This window comes from Lolium perenne, chromosome 2, assembly GCF_019359855.2.
Source record: "Lolium perenne isolate Kyuss_39 chromosome 2, Kyuss_2.0, whole genome shotgun sequence".
In the NCBI taxonomy this organism is placed as follows: Eukaryota; Viridiplantae; Streptophyta; class Magnoliopsida; order Poales; family Poaceae; genus Lolium; species Lolium perenne.
The window spans coordinates 105053249-105068794 of NC_067245.2; the positions used below are offsets into that span (position 1 = coordinate 105053249).

Below are 15546 nucleotides of genomic sequence, written 5' to 3' on the forward strand. Positions count from 1 at the left end.
GCGTTTTGAGCACCACGACCATTATGAGCTGGTCCATGAGCTAAAAGCTATCTTTGAAACTCATGCGGTCGTGGCCCCCCTCTCGTGCTTCTTCGTCCCATAGTCTTTCTCTTGATGAAAAACTGATCAGGTATTTTTCCTTTGATTTTTAGGTGTCCAGAAGGTCCCTGAACGAGCAAAATACAAAAATGAGGTTTTTTTCCTCCATCTCCCCTACTTTAAAAGGGCGAGAGCGTCCCATCCAACAAATCTCAGCCTTTCAAACCATATATCCAACGCCTGAAATCGCTCAGATCTTTGACGGGAGCGGACCAGCGGACCACAACCATCTCCACGGATCCACGAACAAATAAGATCGTGCTGAACTAACCGTTCTGCACGCCCGCAGCAGGACTTCTCGCCGTCTCCCATCCACCGCGCCATCCTCTCGCCCTCGCCAGCCTGCCGCCCCATCGATTCCCCGCCAACGCCGACTTCCGCTCAAAGACGTCTCATCGCCATTGTCGCCCAGCAGCAGTCGACGTCCAGCACGCCTTCCTCTCGCCGCGGTCGCCCAGCAGCGTCCACATCTCCTCTTCCAAAACGCCTTCTTCTCCCCGCCGTCTCCCTGCTGCACTATCGCAGTCCACGACACAGTCCTCTCGCCGTCGTCACACTGGTGACCAATCGCTTCCGAGCATGCCCTCCCCCCTCCACGCAAGGGAATCAAGGACGCCATCCACGACAGAGAATCCAGGCCGCCGGCACGCCAGGGACTAGGCCGAACTGCATGCTCTGGCAGGGGAATCAACGCCACGTACGCTACTAAACGGATGCCAAACGAACTCCATGTCTTTCTTCAGGTTCTTCAGACAATCGGCCCTGCAAAAAACAAGAAGCATCAGGTATCATATGCAAGAATCTCCTGATAAACAATTAAAATCTATACTCACCCTTAGCTATATGACTATATCTACATATTATGCTAATGCTAATGAGAAGGGGTTTAAATTAACTTGAAAAAAGAACTCTGGAAGAAATGATCACTATCATATAAAACAAAAGGTACTGTACCCCTGGAAGGTTCACAATTTTTAAACCAATATATTCAGGGTAGCCGCAGTACTCCTTGCGCCGCCAGCTTCTACACTTTCTTCATATTCGGGGTAGCCGCACTGCACGTCTAGCACGTCGACAGACTCCCCACCGGCAGCTCACTGTCTTCAGGTTCTACTGCTTTCTGACCTGCTGCAATTAAACAAATTGATTGAAGTCTTTGAAACATGTATGTATGAAATCAAGGCCCTATATTTGTCAAACCAAATCATGATTCATTATGATTGTTGCTAAACAGAATAAAGTAAATAAGCAGCTCTTCTGAATGTTTGACAAACTTCTGTTCTGGAAGTTTAATTATGTGCTGCAACGCAGTGCTTCTTAATTACCCCTCATGATACTGGTCACCCTACGGAACCCAAATAATAACACAAATCTTGTCACTCTGGGGAGTACAACATAGGTTTGAGTAGAACACATGCACTCATGATAAGAACAGTTGCTGGTACTGACCTTGACATGACCTTCTCCCGGTTGGTGGTCTTCCTTCCTTACTCGAAAAATCCCCACTTCATCAGTACTATTCCAGAGACCAAACTTTCAACGGAGCTGCACAACTTCAGGTCCATATGGATCTAATGCTCCTACATGACCTAAATGTAGACAAGGAATCCACCTATCAGTCTAAGAAAGCAAGCAGGACAACAATTTAACTGAGCAAAACGTTACCATTAAATGGATCTGAGCCATTTGAGTGTGTAGTGATCCAGCTGAAAATGGTATTCTCAGTCAGCACCGACTAAAGATACAGAAAATGAGTGGACTTTGAAGGTGTAAAACAATTTTGAATAAAGCACCAACTAGGCCCGGGACAGTTCTCTTAAAAACATGCTTGTTCCCTGCAATATTATGAGAAGAAATTCAGTCGAAACGACTTGTTTCCTGCCAGGAAACAAGATGTAAACCATCAAATGCTAATATATATACATACAGGCATTGCATTTGAGATGACACGGGCAAATATACAAACTCCACACTGTATACATCCATATAGGCGTTGCATTTGAGGGCAATACATAACATGTCCAGCAGTACAGAACAGAGGTCACTATATAGTTCAGAAATGCTAATTATAGTGGATCCTACCGAATATAGATCTGTAAGCATAATTTATAAATGAGTAGTACACGCACTGTTCAATAGTATCACTACATAAGCTATTTGCATTTTACTCGAGAACTGTATCTATGATAAGAACGGTAAGCAAGGATTAGTCGTGTACCGCCATAAAATCGTCCATTGATATGGCGCAATCCCTTGTCTACCCAGCTTCTTCCATAAACTTTGTGAGTACTTGCTGAAAGGCATAAATTAAGATCGTATTTACCTGAGATTCCGCTTCTGTTCATAAGTAGAAGACTATGCAGAAATAGGTCAAAATGACAGAAAAACTCTTTACAAAAAAATTTGGTAAAAAATAACAGTTGTTGAAGGACAAGGCCTAAGGATGTACAAGCAGCATATCATCTTGATACTGAACTCTTGACTTATCGCCTATGAGTTCCCAAGTAATTATGTTCTCTTCTAAACTAATAGTAAAAGGATGTGTTAAACTGTGTCTTACATCTGTACAACACAAACCAATGTATCTCTGAAGAACCTACTCCTTGAGGGGTATGATCTCCTTCAGAAAAAGTTATGCTCACTTGATGTGTTTATGATGGAAAGATGCCAGTTAGTTTAAGAGGAAATAAGAAAACAGCCAAATCTTACAAGTGAATGTAGTATGCAATTAAATACAGGTTTGTATGAAATTAAAACATCTCCTTGTTGCTCTTACATGAAAGAGCATTAAGGAATAATGATCCCTGAAAAAAAAAATTACCAAAGATCTGTTTACTGGTTGTTGTAAGGGCTGGAATGACCAAAAACTGTCTGTATAAAAATCTACTCAAGAACACTAGAGAGCGAGCACAATCAGTAGTACTCAGTATCAATTAGATATTGGCCAATAATATTTCATTGAGATGGCAATGGACCCATGTAGTACAAACTTACACCAATTGTTTACAGTGGTGCAGGACACCAACCTATTTACAATTTGGAGAAGGCAAATGAACAAGGACTAAATTATGGTGTTATCGAATACTGGGGATTTCCTGCAGTGTGGAGATGAGAGGGAACTGATGAACCTTGTGGAGATGCGGGGGCGTTGGAGAAGCGCGGAAACGGTAGGATGCGGGCGATCTGCCTGGCAGCAGGCTTCTCCGGCAGAAATTTCGGTCACGGAGGTTGAGCTGGGAAGGTGCGCCGGCCACTCCGGGAGACTCGGGGCACGGCCAACCCGCCGGAGCAGGACTTCCTACCTCGACGCTTGCTCTCACGGGAGGAGAATAGCGCACTGTAGAGCTCTCCAACAGCCGTACGGTGGCCAGGGCCGAGAATCCGGTAGACACGAGGTCCGCCCCTTGGCCTCCGTCGGCGCGAGGAAATGGCAGCAGCGGCGGAGGCGGATGAGCTAGAACTTGCGGCGGCGGGGAGGTTGGGATGGCGGCGTTCCTCGCGCCATCTGTGGGGAGGCAGAGGTCCTCTCGCCGGCTACTGGAGGCAGGGGAGCGGATCTGCGGATGGTACACGCGCCGTCGGTGGGGACTGGGACTGGGACTGGGGAGGCAGTGGAGGGGAAGCACGATGAGAGGAGAGTGAAAGTGGTAGCGTAGAATATCATACTGTAGTGTATGTGAGATTCCAGACCGTTAGCGGTGGGGACTGAGATCCGGTGCCCCGACTAAGGCAGGGCACGGATGAACACTACCGTGCCCTGCTGCCTTGGCCGTTGGATCGAAAATGAATAGACTAGATTTTGTACTGTAGCAGGCACTATGGATATCACTGTAGTAGGTACTGTGCCTGTAGCGAATATGCTGTAGCACATGCACTGTAGATGTCCTGTAGCATGCGCCTGTTCACGTTCATCCAACCATCGGTTCTCGATCCAACGGCCAGAAAGAGCAGCAGGGCACAGTACTGTTCACCCGTGCCCTGCCTTACTCGGGGCACTGGATCTCAGTCCTAGCGGTGGGCGACATCACCTAGGTCTATGTGTACTTCTTTATCTTCTTCATTTGTATACTTGACATTTTCATGTATTTATCCACATCCTCAATGCGTGTAAATTTCAAGCTTTTGGGAATAGGCCAAGACAAGATTGAATATCTCTTCCGTTTCATTCCGGCAAAATAAAATTTTAGGCATTTGCTTTGGTTCAGCTAACATTGAGATTATATTGTGGACATGGTGTTTTGGCACACGCGGGTAAATGCACCCATTATGCAAAAAAATACTTCTTATTTTAAATGCATTGAAAAATGTCAAAAAAAATCTGTGTGTACATTTAAACATTATATGTTCGTACACAAAAAAATTGCGGAAAAAAGATATTGTTTGTGGCCTATACAAAAAAGTCAAGAAAATGTTCCATGGAAACCCTTTTTGGTGCACCGAAAATTGTCTTTTTTGCATGGGTCACAAAAATGTCATTTTATTGCCTAACTTTCTGTGCAAACATAGAATGTCTATACATACATCTTGATTTTTTTTCTAAATTTTTGGACATTTTGAAATATAATTTTTGAACAATGGGTGCATCTACACCTATGTCCCAAAGTGAATATCCCTTATATTGTTCCATATGTTGTTATATATATACAAGACCACTAAGTAATCTGATAAAATATAAATTATATGGCATAAAAATATATGGTTGACGATGCTCCTTCACCGGATTAACATTTTGTGTCATTTAATATTGTTTTGGTGTTCACATAAAAAAATATCTTTCCGGATGGCATTGTTCATTTTGTACCTGGTTTTGTGCTTCGTGAATTTTGCTATATGTTGTGCCTGCATGAAGCAATTGATTACACCATTCGATCATGCGACCTATTTAAGTGGCTCCATAAACAAAACTACAACAAAATCAATTAAACCAAAATTTTAAAATTTTAAAATATATACTCTGTATTATATATTTTTTGACGTGCATTGCACGTGCAAGCTTACTAGTGAAATTAAATATCAATGAAAGAGAGTTTGTAGGAAAGTCCCATAAATCAACTAGAAAGGCATAAATAATGATGCATCATGGAAAATATCATTCAAACCTAATCATATAAGTAACTATATTGATGATGTAAAATGCATGAATCAACTCCACGAAGCTTAAACCTTTCTCATCCTTGAGCAAATGAGCGAATAGATCATATCATGTAGCAATAGGCTTATGGTTGATAATAAAATACGAGCATTGCATCAACAACTTACGCATATTCACTTGTCGTAAATGATCTATGAACTAACAACCATACAAATGTGGGCTAAATAAATAGGAGTTCTAGCAACTACCCCTTGCTTTCAAACAAAACTAACCATTGCATGCTAGATAATTGAATAAGTCTCAAATTTATCCTTTTCTCTTTGCTATTGCTTTGCATGGCTTTAAACCTTGCTATATTTGATTTTACTCTTGCCTTTGCAATGAATATAAACTCTCGCAGAGGAACTAGTTAAAAGAAGAGAGTTATCAAACAACAAGATAGACATGAAGTTCGACTTTGTCAAACACTTTCACCACTTTTTGAATGGCATCAGTTAACGGTCTTGCCTCTTAGTAACCAGTATAAACCTTATTCATGGATCTTTCAGTCATGTCATATATATGATCTATTATCTTTCACTTTCCATGGATAACCGAATCCTCGGGTGCCTGCCTTTCATACATTTTTCCGTAGAGAATATGTATTGAAATATCAATGGACCTCAGTTTACTTGTTGATTACTAAATAGAACACGAGTATATCATGTCCTCTTGTTATCATCTATTCCTAACTATTTGTTCTATAAAACCATATCTCTACTCCAAATTAAATGTTTTTTTCCTTTGTTTGTAAACATCACTTGCATGGATCTTTCCTTTCTTGCAAGTTTTTCTTTGTTTGAGAAGTTCTATGCTTGTCCAACACCCTCAAGTTAATCTAATTCAAGACAAGATGTAACTGAAACTTCTAGATATGAGGCGCACATATGCATGAGTGTTACCCAAAAATCTTCAAACAAAAGAATCACAGATGACACCATACTTTATACTTTGTTCAAAAAACCACTCGACCAAGGATATATGATAATGCTCTAAGAGCTTTTTTTTAAGGAATACGGTAGGAGAAGCCCCTAAAGTGTTTTTTTAATAATAAGAACCCAATTCTACGTCTGTGAGGACTTGAACCTGGGTGGCTGGGTTGTACATCCACTTCCCTAACCGAATGAGCTAGACTCACTTCTTTCTCTAAGAGCTTTTTAAGCTATGATAAAATCGATACCTACTAGATAAAAGCAGAATCAACCTAAAGATCATGACTAAAAGAAATATGATAAACTAAAAAGCATTTTTTTTGGATAAAACTGCCCCAAGCTTAGGGTGTTGTCATTGGGTGTTCTTTCTTGGCATCGTTCTCCTCATAATAGGTGTCCCACTCCTTGAGCTTCCAAGGATAAGGCCTCCCATTGTAAATGGACATTGGTGGAAGCAGCTTCGGCGATTTTCTTGAAGTGGTCTTCATACTCACAGTTCTGGTTTTCTGCATCCCGCATATACCTGGGCATATCTCGGGCTGGGCCGGCCCAAAAAAAGCCCGACATCTAAATGTTAAGCCCGAGCCTAGCCCACCCCAACGAAATTCTGTGTTTTCTAAGCCCGAGCCCGGCCCGAGGCAAAGCCCGACAGCCCGAGGCCCGACCCGATGGCCTGAAATCTGTACAAAATTTGGGGAGAAAAAAGGAATCAAACATACTGATGGATACATGTCTAGATCCATTTGAGATCCATACATACACATCCAAGTGACCTTGTTCCCTGACATCAGTAGATCTACATGAACTAAGGATGAACTTAGAGAGGTGCAGAGAGGCAAAGATCAGAGCTAGATCTTCATACAAAGTTACAAACACACACATATAACTAAACTAGGGGCATATGGATGCCTGAGCCTTTGACGCTGCTTCCGCTGGATGGATTCCAACTTGATAACTAGGCTTTGACTCGCAGCAAAACCGCAAGGATATCTGCACAACCACACACGAAAGGACGACATCATCTATGTACGGGCGGATGGCGACAAGCCAAGAAACATGGGCGGACGAATGCGGCTGCCGACAAGCACCACAAGGAGATGAACGGGAGGGAGATGGGCCGAGGGGAGGGTGGAGTTCGCCATTTCCGCGCGGCCGTCGGCTTGGATCTGGGAGAGGTGATTTGTGTAGCTAGGGTTGTTAACTGTGAGTCTGTGATTCAGCGTGATCTTTTATATGGCGGATGTAGGTGGGGATGCATGAGGAGGCATCGTAGATCTCCACAAAACGTAGTGTTGTCGGGCCGGGCTAAATTCGGGTTGTAAACTGAGGCCCGAGCCCGACCTGAATTTTGCTGTGGGATGTAAATTGAGACCCAGGCCCGGCCCAAGGTTCAAGAATAGCCTACCCAACCCTAAATTTTCCGGCCGGGCCCGTGCTGGGCAGCCCATGCCCAGATATGATCCCACATGAGGGCTTGGAACCTATCTAGTTGTGTGATGGTGTGCACATACTTATCCTCCACATCCTTGATCATTGCCTCATAGGCTTCAACCTTATTCTCCATCTCAATATTCATCAAGTGATGAGCATCAAGGATGCGCTCAATCACAATGCCATACCTGAAGGCGGTGTCCTCCAGAACTTCTGGATTTTCATCTAGGGTGCTCTCGGTCTTGGGAGCCTTCACCTCCTCCATGAGCAACACTCCCTCCTTGAAGGTCAAGGTCTTCAAAGGAGCCACCACAAAGTTGAGGTAGCGGTTAACCACACCCCTCTTCTCAAAGTCTTCTCCTCCTAGATCGGATCCGGATCTTGCCATGGCTAAAGGGATGAAATGATAGGGTAGGAAACAAGGTACGCTCGAAAAGACTCGATGCGAGATTAGATCAGAAGAGAGGGGTATATATTGACGGTTTTTAGGGTAAGACGGAGCGCTGGAGTCGAAACGGGGGCAAACTGGACTTCGAAGGTGCGAAAGAGCCATGGTGGCGCCACTTAGGCTCTTTCCCCCTTCGGGACCCTGTTTCGTCCAAATCTTTCGCTGCACGCTTTTATTTTTCAAAAAGAATGACTTTCCTAAAAGATAAAGATATTTCGAGATCGTTACGCACCTAAAACTTAACTTTTATTGATTTCTGATATCTGGCAGGGGATATTTCTTTGCGGTTATGGCTTCGGGACTCTGGAGATTCAAGTCTTCCAACTTCCCCATGAATTTTTGTCCTGCAGTATAATGTTTAAGTTGTTGCTCATTAACAACATGAGGTATACCTTTGTAGCCGCCATGAAGACTGATGGCTCGAGAGCGCTACACCTCCTGCACAACTAATGACCTTGCCACTTTGATGCTAACTTCCTTGCATAGAACTTGAAACGAGAGTTGAACAATAATACTTGATCTCCTACTTTGAAATAAGATGTTTGGATATCCTTCGTTCGATGCACAACTCTGTCTTGATGATCTTTGCTGCTAGAAAATCCCTTTTTCAATTGTTGTTATCGCCACCGGTAAAACCAGCGTCATCTCAATAAGGTGATAACATGGTCGGAGGGAGCATGATGTGCCTTTTAAATATCAAGAAATCTCAGAAGTCTCAAATTCTCCAAGTATGCATAATAAATAGCTCCATGTTATTTTATATATACTAAGTTGGATGATAAATCTATGTAATATAAGAAATATTATTCACATTGAACCTAGAATAGGAGTCTATGTTTTTAGTACGTCGTCTATGTTTTGGGTTCTTGATCGATTTTGTGAAGAGTTCACTAAAACAAGCATACTTTCATATACAAAATTCATTTTTAAACGCGTGACCACTTAAATTGTTTAGAATAAGCATTCACATCTAAGTGTATTCGACAAAATGAAGGTAGGACGGCTGCGCTACCTTACATTACTGGGACCCCTGATTGTCACATAGCAAGTTAGCAACCCTTAGCAGTAATCCTTAGGAGTTGCATGTGTGAATTTACGTACAGAATGTTTTTTTACAGAAAACTTATAGATTGTTAATTTGTTGTTGCATGGATGTCTTCTATAAATTTTATTGAAACATTGTATTTAGATACACGATCACCGTACTAGTGCAATTTTTTTGTCATACCGTGTATAAGTGACGTGGAGTACACAACTTCAGTCGTACACGCTCATGGAGAAGACTGGGGAGATGGATTGACAAGTTCGTTTGCCAAAGCAAAACTTATCTGCGGAACAAAGATGCCCTAAGCCCAGCAAAAGGTCTATTACTACCGGGTATCGACAAGGCTAATAATCCTGGGCCAAAATACCAAATCGAGAACCACCGTGAGTTCCCAGCCGGCGGCCATGGCGAAGGCCGCAACCGAAAGATCCGAGCCGACGCCGCTAAGCGGCCGCCTCCCGGAGGAGATCGTCATCTGGGAGATCCTCGTCCGCCTGCCCCCCAAAAACCTCGTTCGCTGCCGCGCCGTCTGCCGCGCATGGCGCCGCATCACCTCCACCCGCCACTTCCTCCTGGCCCACCACGGCCACCAGCCATCCCTCCCTCTCCTCTCCGGCTTCAAATACGGTGTCGATTGTCACCAAGACATCATCGCCTTCGACCACCGGGCCGCCACCGCCCAAATCCAGCCGCTCGCCCGCCTTATCGATCCTAAGCTCCGTGCGGTGGCCTCCTGCGATGGCCTCCTGGTCATGTCCATTGACGAGTATGACCGCACCCACTTCTTCGTCTGCAACCCGGTGACGCGCCAGTGGGGTGACCTGCCGATTCTCCGTGGCTTCCATTTCTCCGGGATCTACCCGCATAGCCCTACCGGCCAGTACCGACTGCTCCTGTACCGGAGCCAGATCTGCAAGGTGATGTATGAAGGTAAGGTACCTGGCGACAAAGACTCGTGGTACGTCCTCACACTGGGCTGCGATGAGGTACCCAGGTGCATCGGGTGGCCAGAGGTGGAGGCGCAGCACGGCACACCTGTGCTGGTCCGTGACAGCCTGCATTGGTACCCAGCGAAGCATCAGACCAGAAGCAAGATGATACTGGCATTCGACACAACATCCGAGTCATTCCGGCTGATGCGTGCTCCGGTTCTTCCCGAAAGCGCATATCGGTTTGAAACACATGGCTCATATCTGTTTGAGATGGACGGCATGCTCGCCATGTACATGCATAATGATGCTGTGACAGTTGTTGATATCTGGGTGCTGCACGACTACGAGAGTGAGGTCTGGGCCTTCAAGTACCGGGTTGAACTGCTGGCTGCGGAGTTCGTGGCAGGATTTGAACGATCTAGATGTTGGAATGTGGTGGTTGCATCTGAGGGTGATGATGTGCTCGTGCTGGTCCATTTTGATCAGTGGCTGCTTCACATCGACCGGAAGGGCAGGTTGGTTGCCAGTTGCCGTCATGATAGCAAAGGCCTCAATATTTCTTTGCATCAGCTCCAACAAAGCCTTGTTCAGCATACCTTCTTTCCGGCTTTACAGAATTATGAAGTGAATGCTTTACCTTTCATCAAGACTGCCATTGACAGATGTGGTGCTTTTTAATGTCCTGGCTGTTCTTATCCCCATGATGGCCGTGCGGGGTTATAAATTGGAAGCTGTACCTTTCATCTGACTGCCGTTGAGTGTGCTGCTTCTTATCGTCCTAGCTGCTCTTTTCCTCATGACCTCACCGTCTGTGATTGGATCAAGTATGGACCCTTTAGCTTCTTTGTTGATGAATGTAAAGTCATGATAAACAAGCTCTCTCTGTTATCTGTATGCATGAAATCTATGTTTGATGCAATATCCTTTCAGGCTGAAGTGCCTTTTGTCCATGTTGATGCCAATGAGTGCTTCAGTGCCTTTAATTTTTGTTTACGAAATTAGGAAGTCATTCTGCGGGCTGTTTGAAAAGCATTGCCAAATAATCTTCCTTATGTCGCTAGTTTCTTGAACTTAAGATTTGGCATAACCATTTTATCGGGTACTCCTTTTTAATACTGATCAATAGTTAGCCATCTGCCTGTGTTTTCTGTTTCTGCATTTTGTTGTACTAAAGCAGGGAATGGCTATGCTCTTGGTGACTTGCAATTTGCAACTGATTTCTAGTCAGCTTTTCAATGAAATGTTCTACTCTTGTTCCTTTTCCTCCATTAATACATTGCATGTGGTGCCCACCACTGTATCGAAAACCCGTAATAGGAGACGGCCATAGTCCTTACAATTATGCACTCATAATACTCTTGTAGACAAAGGTTGCTATAAAGTTTACGATCTCCTTAGGAACATTGGTTGATCTGTTGGCAATTTAATGGAAGCAGCGCAACAAGGAAATCTGTGAAGATATCTCTGTGCTTCCATCTGACTCTATCTTTCTGTTTGCCTTGTTTGGAATGAACTCATCGTTGACCTTTACCTGCTATTTTAGGGAATGCTTCATATGGCGCATTGGATCCAGTGCTGGTATGATACAATCCCCGGGCGATAATTTAGGGAATTGGGAATCATGTAATGTTCGATCTTAATTCGAGCTGGATAAATACAGCCGATAATGATCACAAGAGAGATTTGTGTCAGTGTCATTTAGACCCTATATTGTGGTCCTCGAGATGCTGCAAGCCGCCAGCCATCTTCCTATTTTCTCTATAAGTGCAAACCATCTCAAGTACCATTTGTTGAAAGTGAATTGTCTCAGACAGGAGAGCACAACGAATTGTGTGGCAATACAATAATAAAGCATGTTGAACACTTTGATAAATAACTACTACATGAATTATGTGCTATTGCAGGATAACAAAACAGGGCTCCTCAGCTTCTGAAATGTAGGCCACTCGGTCCATGTTCTGATGCAATACTGAAGGTAATGGGAATCCATAATCTGGAATGTGCTTAATTTAGAGCTGTGATTTAAATTTTGACATGTCTGTGAAGCCTGTCTTTACCTCCCAATGTTCCGTCCAATCAAATCCTAATTAAAAAACTCATATCTACTGCATAATTTTATTGTTCGATGCGTCTTCCTTGATCGGTGTAATAATCAGTAGTTTGTAGTCAATGGACCAACTTTGCAGGTAGATGGTTCATTCACTGGCTATGCAATGTAGTTTGTACATCTTGTTTAGCACTTCCTTACTACAGGGTAAAATGCACTTCTCCTTCGTATTCTTTAAACGTTCTACCATAATGTTAATATATTCTGAGTATATTTATAAGTTATGCATTGATTTTCTTGACTGGACCCACATTGATTTTCTTGACGAAATGTAGCATTGCGAACCTGGGCAAACCCTACAGTCGATTTACTACCGCTTGAGTGTTTCAACCCTGGTGTTTCTGGCGTTTGCTGGCCTCTCAAACCCTACCCAGACTCCACGGACACAGAAACGATTTGGCTCCGTCACTGGCAGCGACCGATCAAATTCATGGTCCGTCGAGCAGCTCATGGTCAAGCACCCTGCCATGATGACGAAAGAATTAATACCAACATATTTGTAGCAGCACCTTAGCCCAAAAAATGGAAGGAGAAGTGCCTTCGATGCTCCTAAACACAAAGATCGGACACAAGAGCATCCCACTCGTCTCCCCGAAGAGGCCCCCGAGGGACTTTTTTCTCATCCGGATGGCGAAAATCGGCCCAGTCGCGCCCCCGATTCCTCGTTTTCCCTCGGATTTGGGCCTAAATCCATCCGGCGACCCCAGTCATCCCCGGTCCCCCGAGGCGCACTTGGGGACTCCGGACGAAGCGAAAGCGCGCGAAGCGACGAGAATTCTCTCCCGCGCTTTCGCTTCGGCTTCGCCGCAGAGAAGGACCCGGCCAGTCAGCGACACACGCATCATCTTCCGCGCGCAGTAAAGGCTGCCGCCGGTCAGCTCACCGCGGACGCGTAGCATCCACGCGACATTTAATCGCCGAGTCCAGCACCGCCTACATAACTCGCCGCGACGCGTAGCACCGACGAAATCCCCCGCCAGAGATGAACCCTATTCCACCACTGCTCCCTCGCCGAGATCCATGGCGTTCAACGAAGACGACGCGGCCAACAACAGCTTCCCCCGCCGGTCGCTCCACGCGTGGGAGGGCCACCTCCTCCACCAGGCGGGGTACCCCTGCCCGCCGGATACGAGGCCTCCCAGCGGCGGGTGGCGGCTAAGTGAGGGCGGCGTGCCAATCCCGCCGCCGCCCTAGGGACACGCCCTCGACGTCGCCATCGAGGAGGCCCGTCTGACCTTGTCGGACCAGGAGCGCGCCGAGCCATGCTACCACCCCGACAACTACACGGCGTGGAACTCCTACTTCCTCCGGCAGTGGGAGCGGGAGCTCGCCTCCTACGACGGCCCGTCGTCGCCGCCTCCGCGAAACAACACCGCCGGACGCAAGCGTTGGTGGAGCGCGCCGGGCCAGACCCTCGAAGCCGTCATTGAGCACATCGAGGGCGGCAACGCGCCTGTGCTGACAATGCCGCCGCCGTCGAGGGCCTCGGCCAGCCGCCGCCGGGGCAGCTGGCAGCCACGGCGGATGGCTGCCAGTTCCTCGTCGTCCGGATCGGCGACGAGGTCGACGCCGAGCTCCAGGTCGGCGCCAACCTTGGCGCCGGTGAAACGGGAGCCTCTTTCCCCGTCCCGCAACCGTGAGCGCAGCGGCGGCGGAATCCTCATCCGCGACTCGTCGACGCCGCGCGGCCACCAGCGCCTGGTTCGCCCCAAGCGCGAACCAGGCGCCTCCGACGAGCGGAAGCGGAAGCCGGTGAAGGAGGAGGTCCACGACGCCGAGGAAGCTGCTATCCTCGAGGCCGTCATGGCGAGGTCCCTCCAGGACCTCGTCCCCGCCGAGAACGCCATGCCCCTCGACCAGGCCCGCGCCTGGTCGAGGGAGCAGTGGGAGAAGGAGGAGGCGGAGCGGCAGGCTCGGCTCCTCGAGCAGGCCGCTCGCTACCACCGGCCTGCGACTCCTCCATCCGGTGTCCCCGTTGTAGGGATTCGTTGCATAGAAAACAAAAATTTTCCTACCGCGAGAACGCAATCCAAGCCAAGATGCAATCTAGAAGACGGGAGCAACGAGGGGATGATCGAGACTCACCCTTGAAGATTTCCAAAGCCTATAAGAGTAGGCTCTTATTGCTGCGGTAGACGATCACTTGCCGCTTGCAAAAGCGCGTAGAAGATCTTGATCACGGTGCCACGATCGGGCAGCACCTCCATACTCGGTCACACTTTCGGTGTTGATGAAGACGATGTCCTTCTCCCCGTTCCAGCGGGCAGCGGAAGTAGTAGCTCCTCCTTGAATCCGGCAGCACGACGGCATGGTGGCGGTGGCGATGGAGAACTCCGGCGGAGCTTCGCTAAGCGTGCGGGAGAGGTGGAGGAGAGGGGGGTGGCTAGGGTTTGGGAGAGGGGGTGGCCGGCCACTTAGGGGTGCGGCCAGCTTGAGGGCTTGTGGTGGCCGGCCCACTCCCCTATGCCCCTCATTATATAGGTGGAACCCCAAGTGTTGGACTACAAGTCTTCGAATAAGACCCCAACACAAGAACCTTTCAAGTGGACCTTGGAGTCCACCTTGGACTCCCTCCTCTAGGGTTGGCCGGCCATGGGGAGGTGGAGTCCCTCCGGGACTCCTCCTTCCTTAGTGATTCCTTTCGGACTTTTCTAGAACCTTGTAGAACCTTCCGTAAAATCACCGGATCATTTTCAAACTTATAAAATGACTTCCTATATATGAATCTTATTCTCCGGACCATTCCGGAACTCCTCGTGATGTCCGGGATCCCATCCGAGACTTCGAACAATACTTCGAACTCCATTCCATATTTCAAGTTCTACCATTACAACATCAAACCTTAAGTGTGTCACCCTACGGTTCGCGAATTATGTGGACATGGGTGAGAACTTTCTCCGACCAATAACCAATAGCGGGATCTGGAGATCCATAATGGCTCCCACATATTCAACGATGACTTTAGTGATCGAATGAACCATTCACATACGATACCAATTCCCTTTGTCACGCGATATTTTACTTGTCCGAGGTTTGATCATCGGTATCACTCTATACCTTGTTCAACCTCGTCTCCTGACAAGTACTCTTTACTCGTACCGTGGTATGTGGTCTCTTATGAACTTATTCATATGCTTGCAAGACATTAGACGACATTCCACCGAGAGGGCCCAGAGTATATCTATCCGTCATCGGGATGGACAAATCCCACTGTTGATCCATATGCCTCAACTCATACTTTCCGGATACTTAATCCTACCTTTATAACCACCCATTTACGCAGTGGCGTTTGATGTAATCAAAGTACCTTTCCGGTATAAGTGATTTACATGATCTCATGGTCATAAGGACTAGGTAACTATGTATCGAAAGCTTATAGCAAATAACTTAATGACGTGATCTTATGCTACGCTTAATTGGG

At 46.4% G+C, this 15546-nt stretch overlaps 1 protein-coding gene and 1 long non-coding RNA gene across 6 annotated transcripts; one reads left to right on the plus strand and one right to left on the minus strand.

Moving 5' to 3' along the window:
• Nucleotides 1-500: 500 nt before the first annotated feature.
• LOC127333750 (uncharacterized) lies at nucleotides 501-3774 on the minus strand. Of its 5 annotated transcripts, XR_011751811.1 has the most exons (6): nucleotides 3228-3774; nucleotides 2318-2392; nucleotides 1765-1934; nucleotides 1549-1688; nucleotides 1054-1224; nucleotides 501-861 (listed from the first exon to the last, which is right to left on the minus strand). It is a non-coding gene; the product is annotated as an uncharacterized lncRNA (long non-coding RNA). The 5 variants fall into 5 exon arrangements; XR_011751810.1 differs by lacking the exon at nucleotides 501-861 and having other exon boundaries at nucleotides 863-1224; XR_011751812.1 differs by lacking the exon at nucleotides 501-861 and having other exon boundaries at nucleotides 863-1227.
• Nucleotides 3775-9408: 5634 nt separating this feature from the next.
• LOC127333749 (F-box protein At5g49610-like) lies at nucleotides 9409-11814 on the plus strand. Its single transcript, XM_051360182.2, has 2 exons — nucleotides 9409-10842; nucleotides 11562-11814. The coding sequence occupies exon 1, from the start codon at nucleotides 9491-9493 to the stop codon at nucleotides 10694-10696; it is 1206 nt and encodes a 401-aa protein (XP_051216142.1). The 5' UTR covers nucleotides 9409-9490; the 3' UTR covers nucleotides 10697-10842; nucleotides 11562-11814.
• The last annotated feature ends 3732 nt before the right edge of the window (nucleotides 11815-15546 follow it).

Bases quoted from the DNA above. Each gene is read 5' to 3' on its own strand.
- LOC127333749 (XM_051360182.2), top strand. From the start codon at position 9,491: ATGGCGAAGGCCGCAACCGAAAGATCCGAGCCGACGCCGCTAAGCGGC.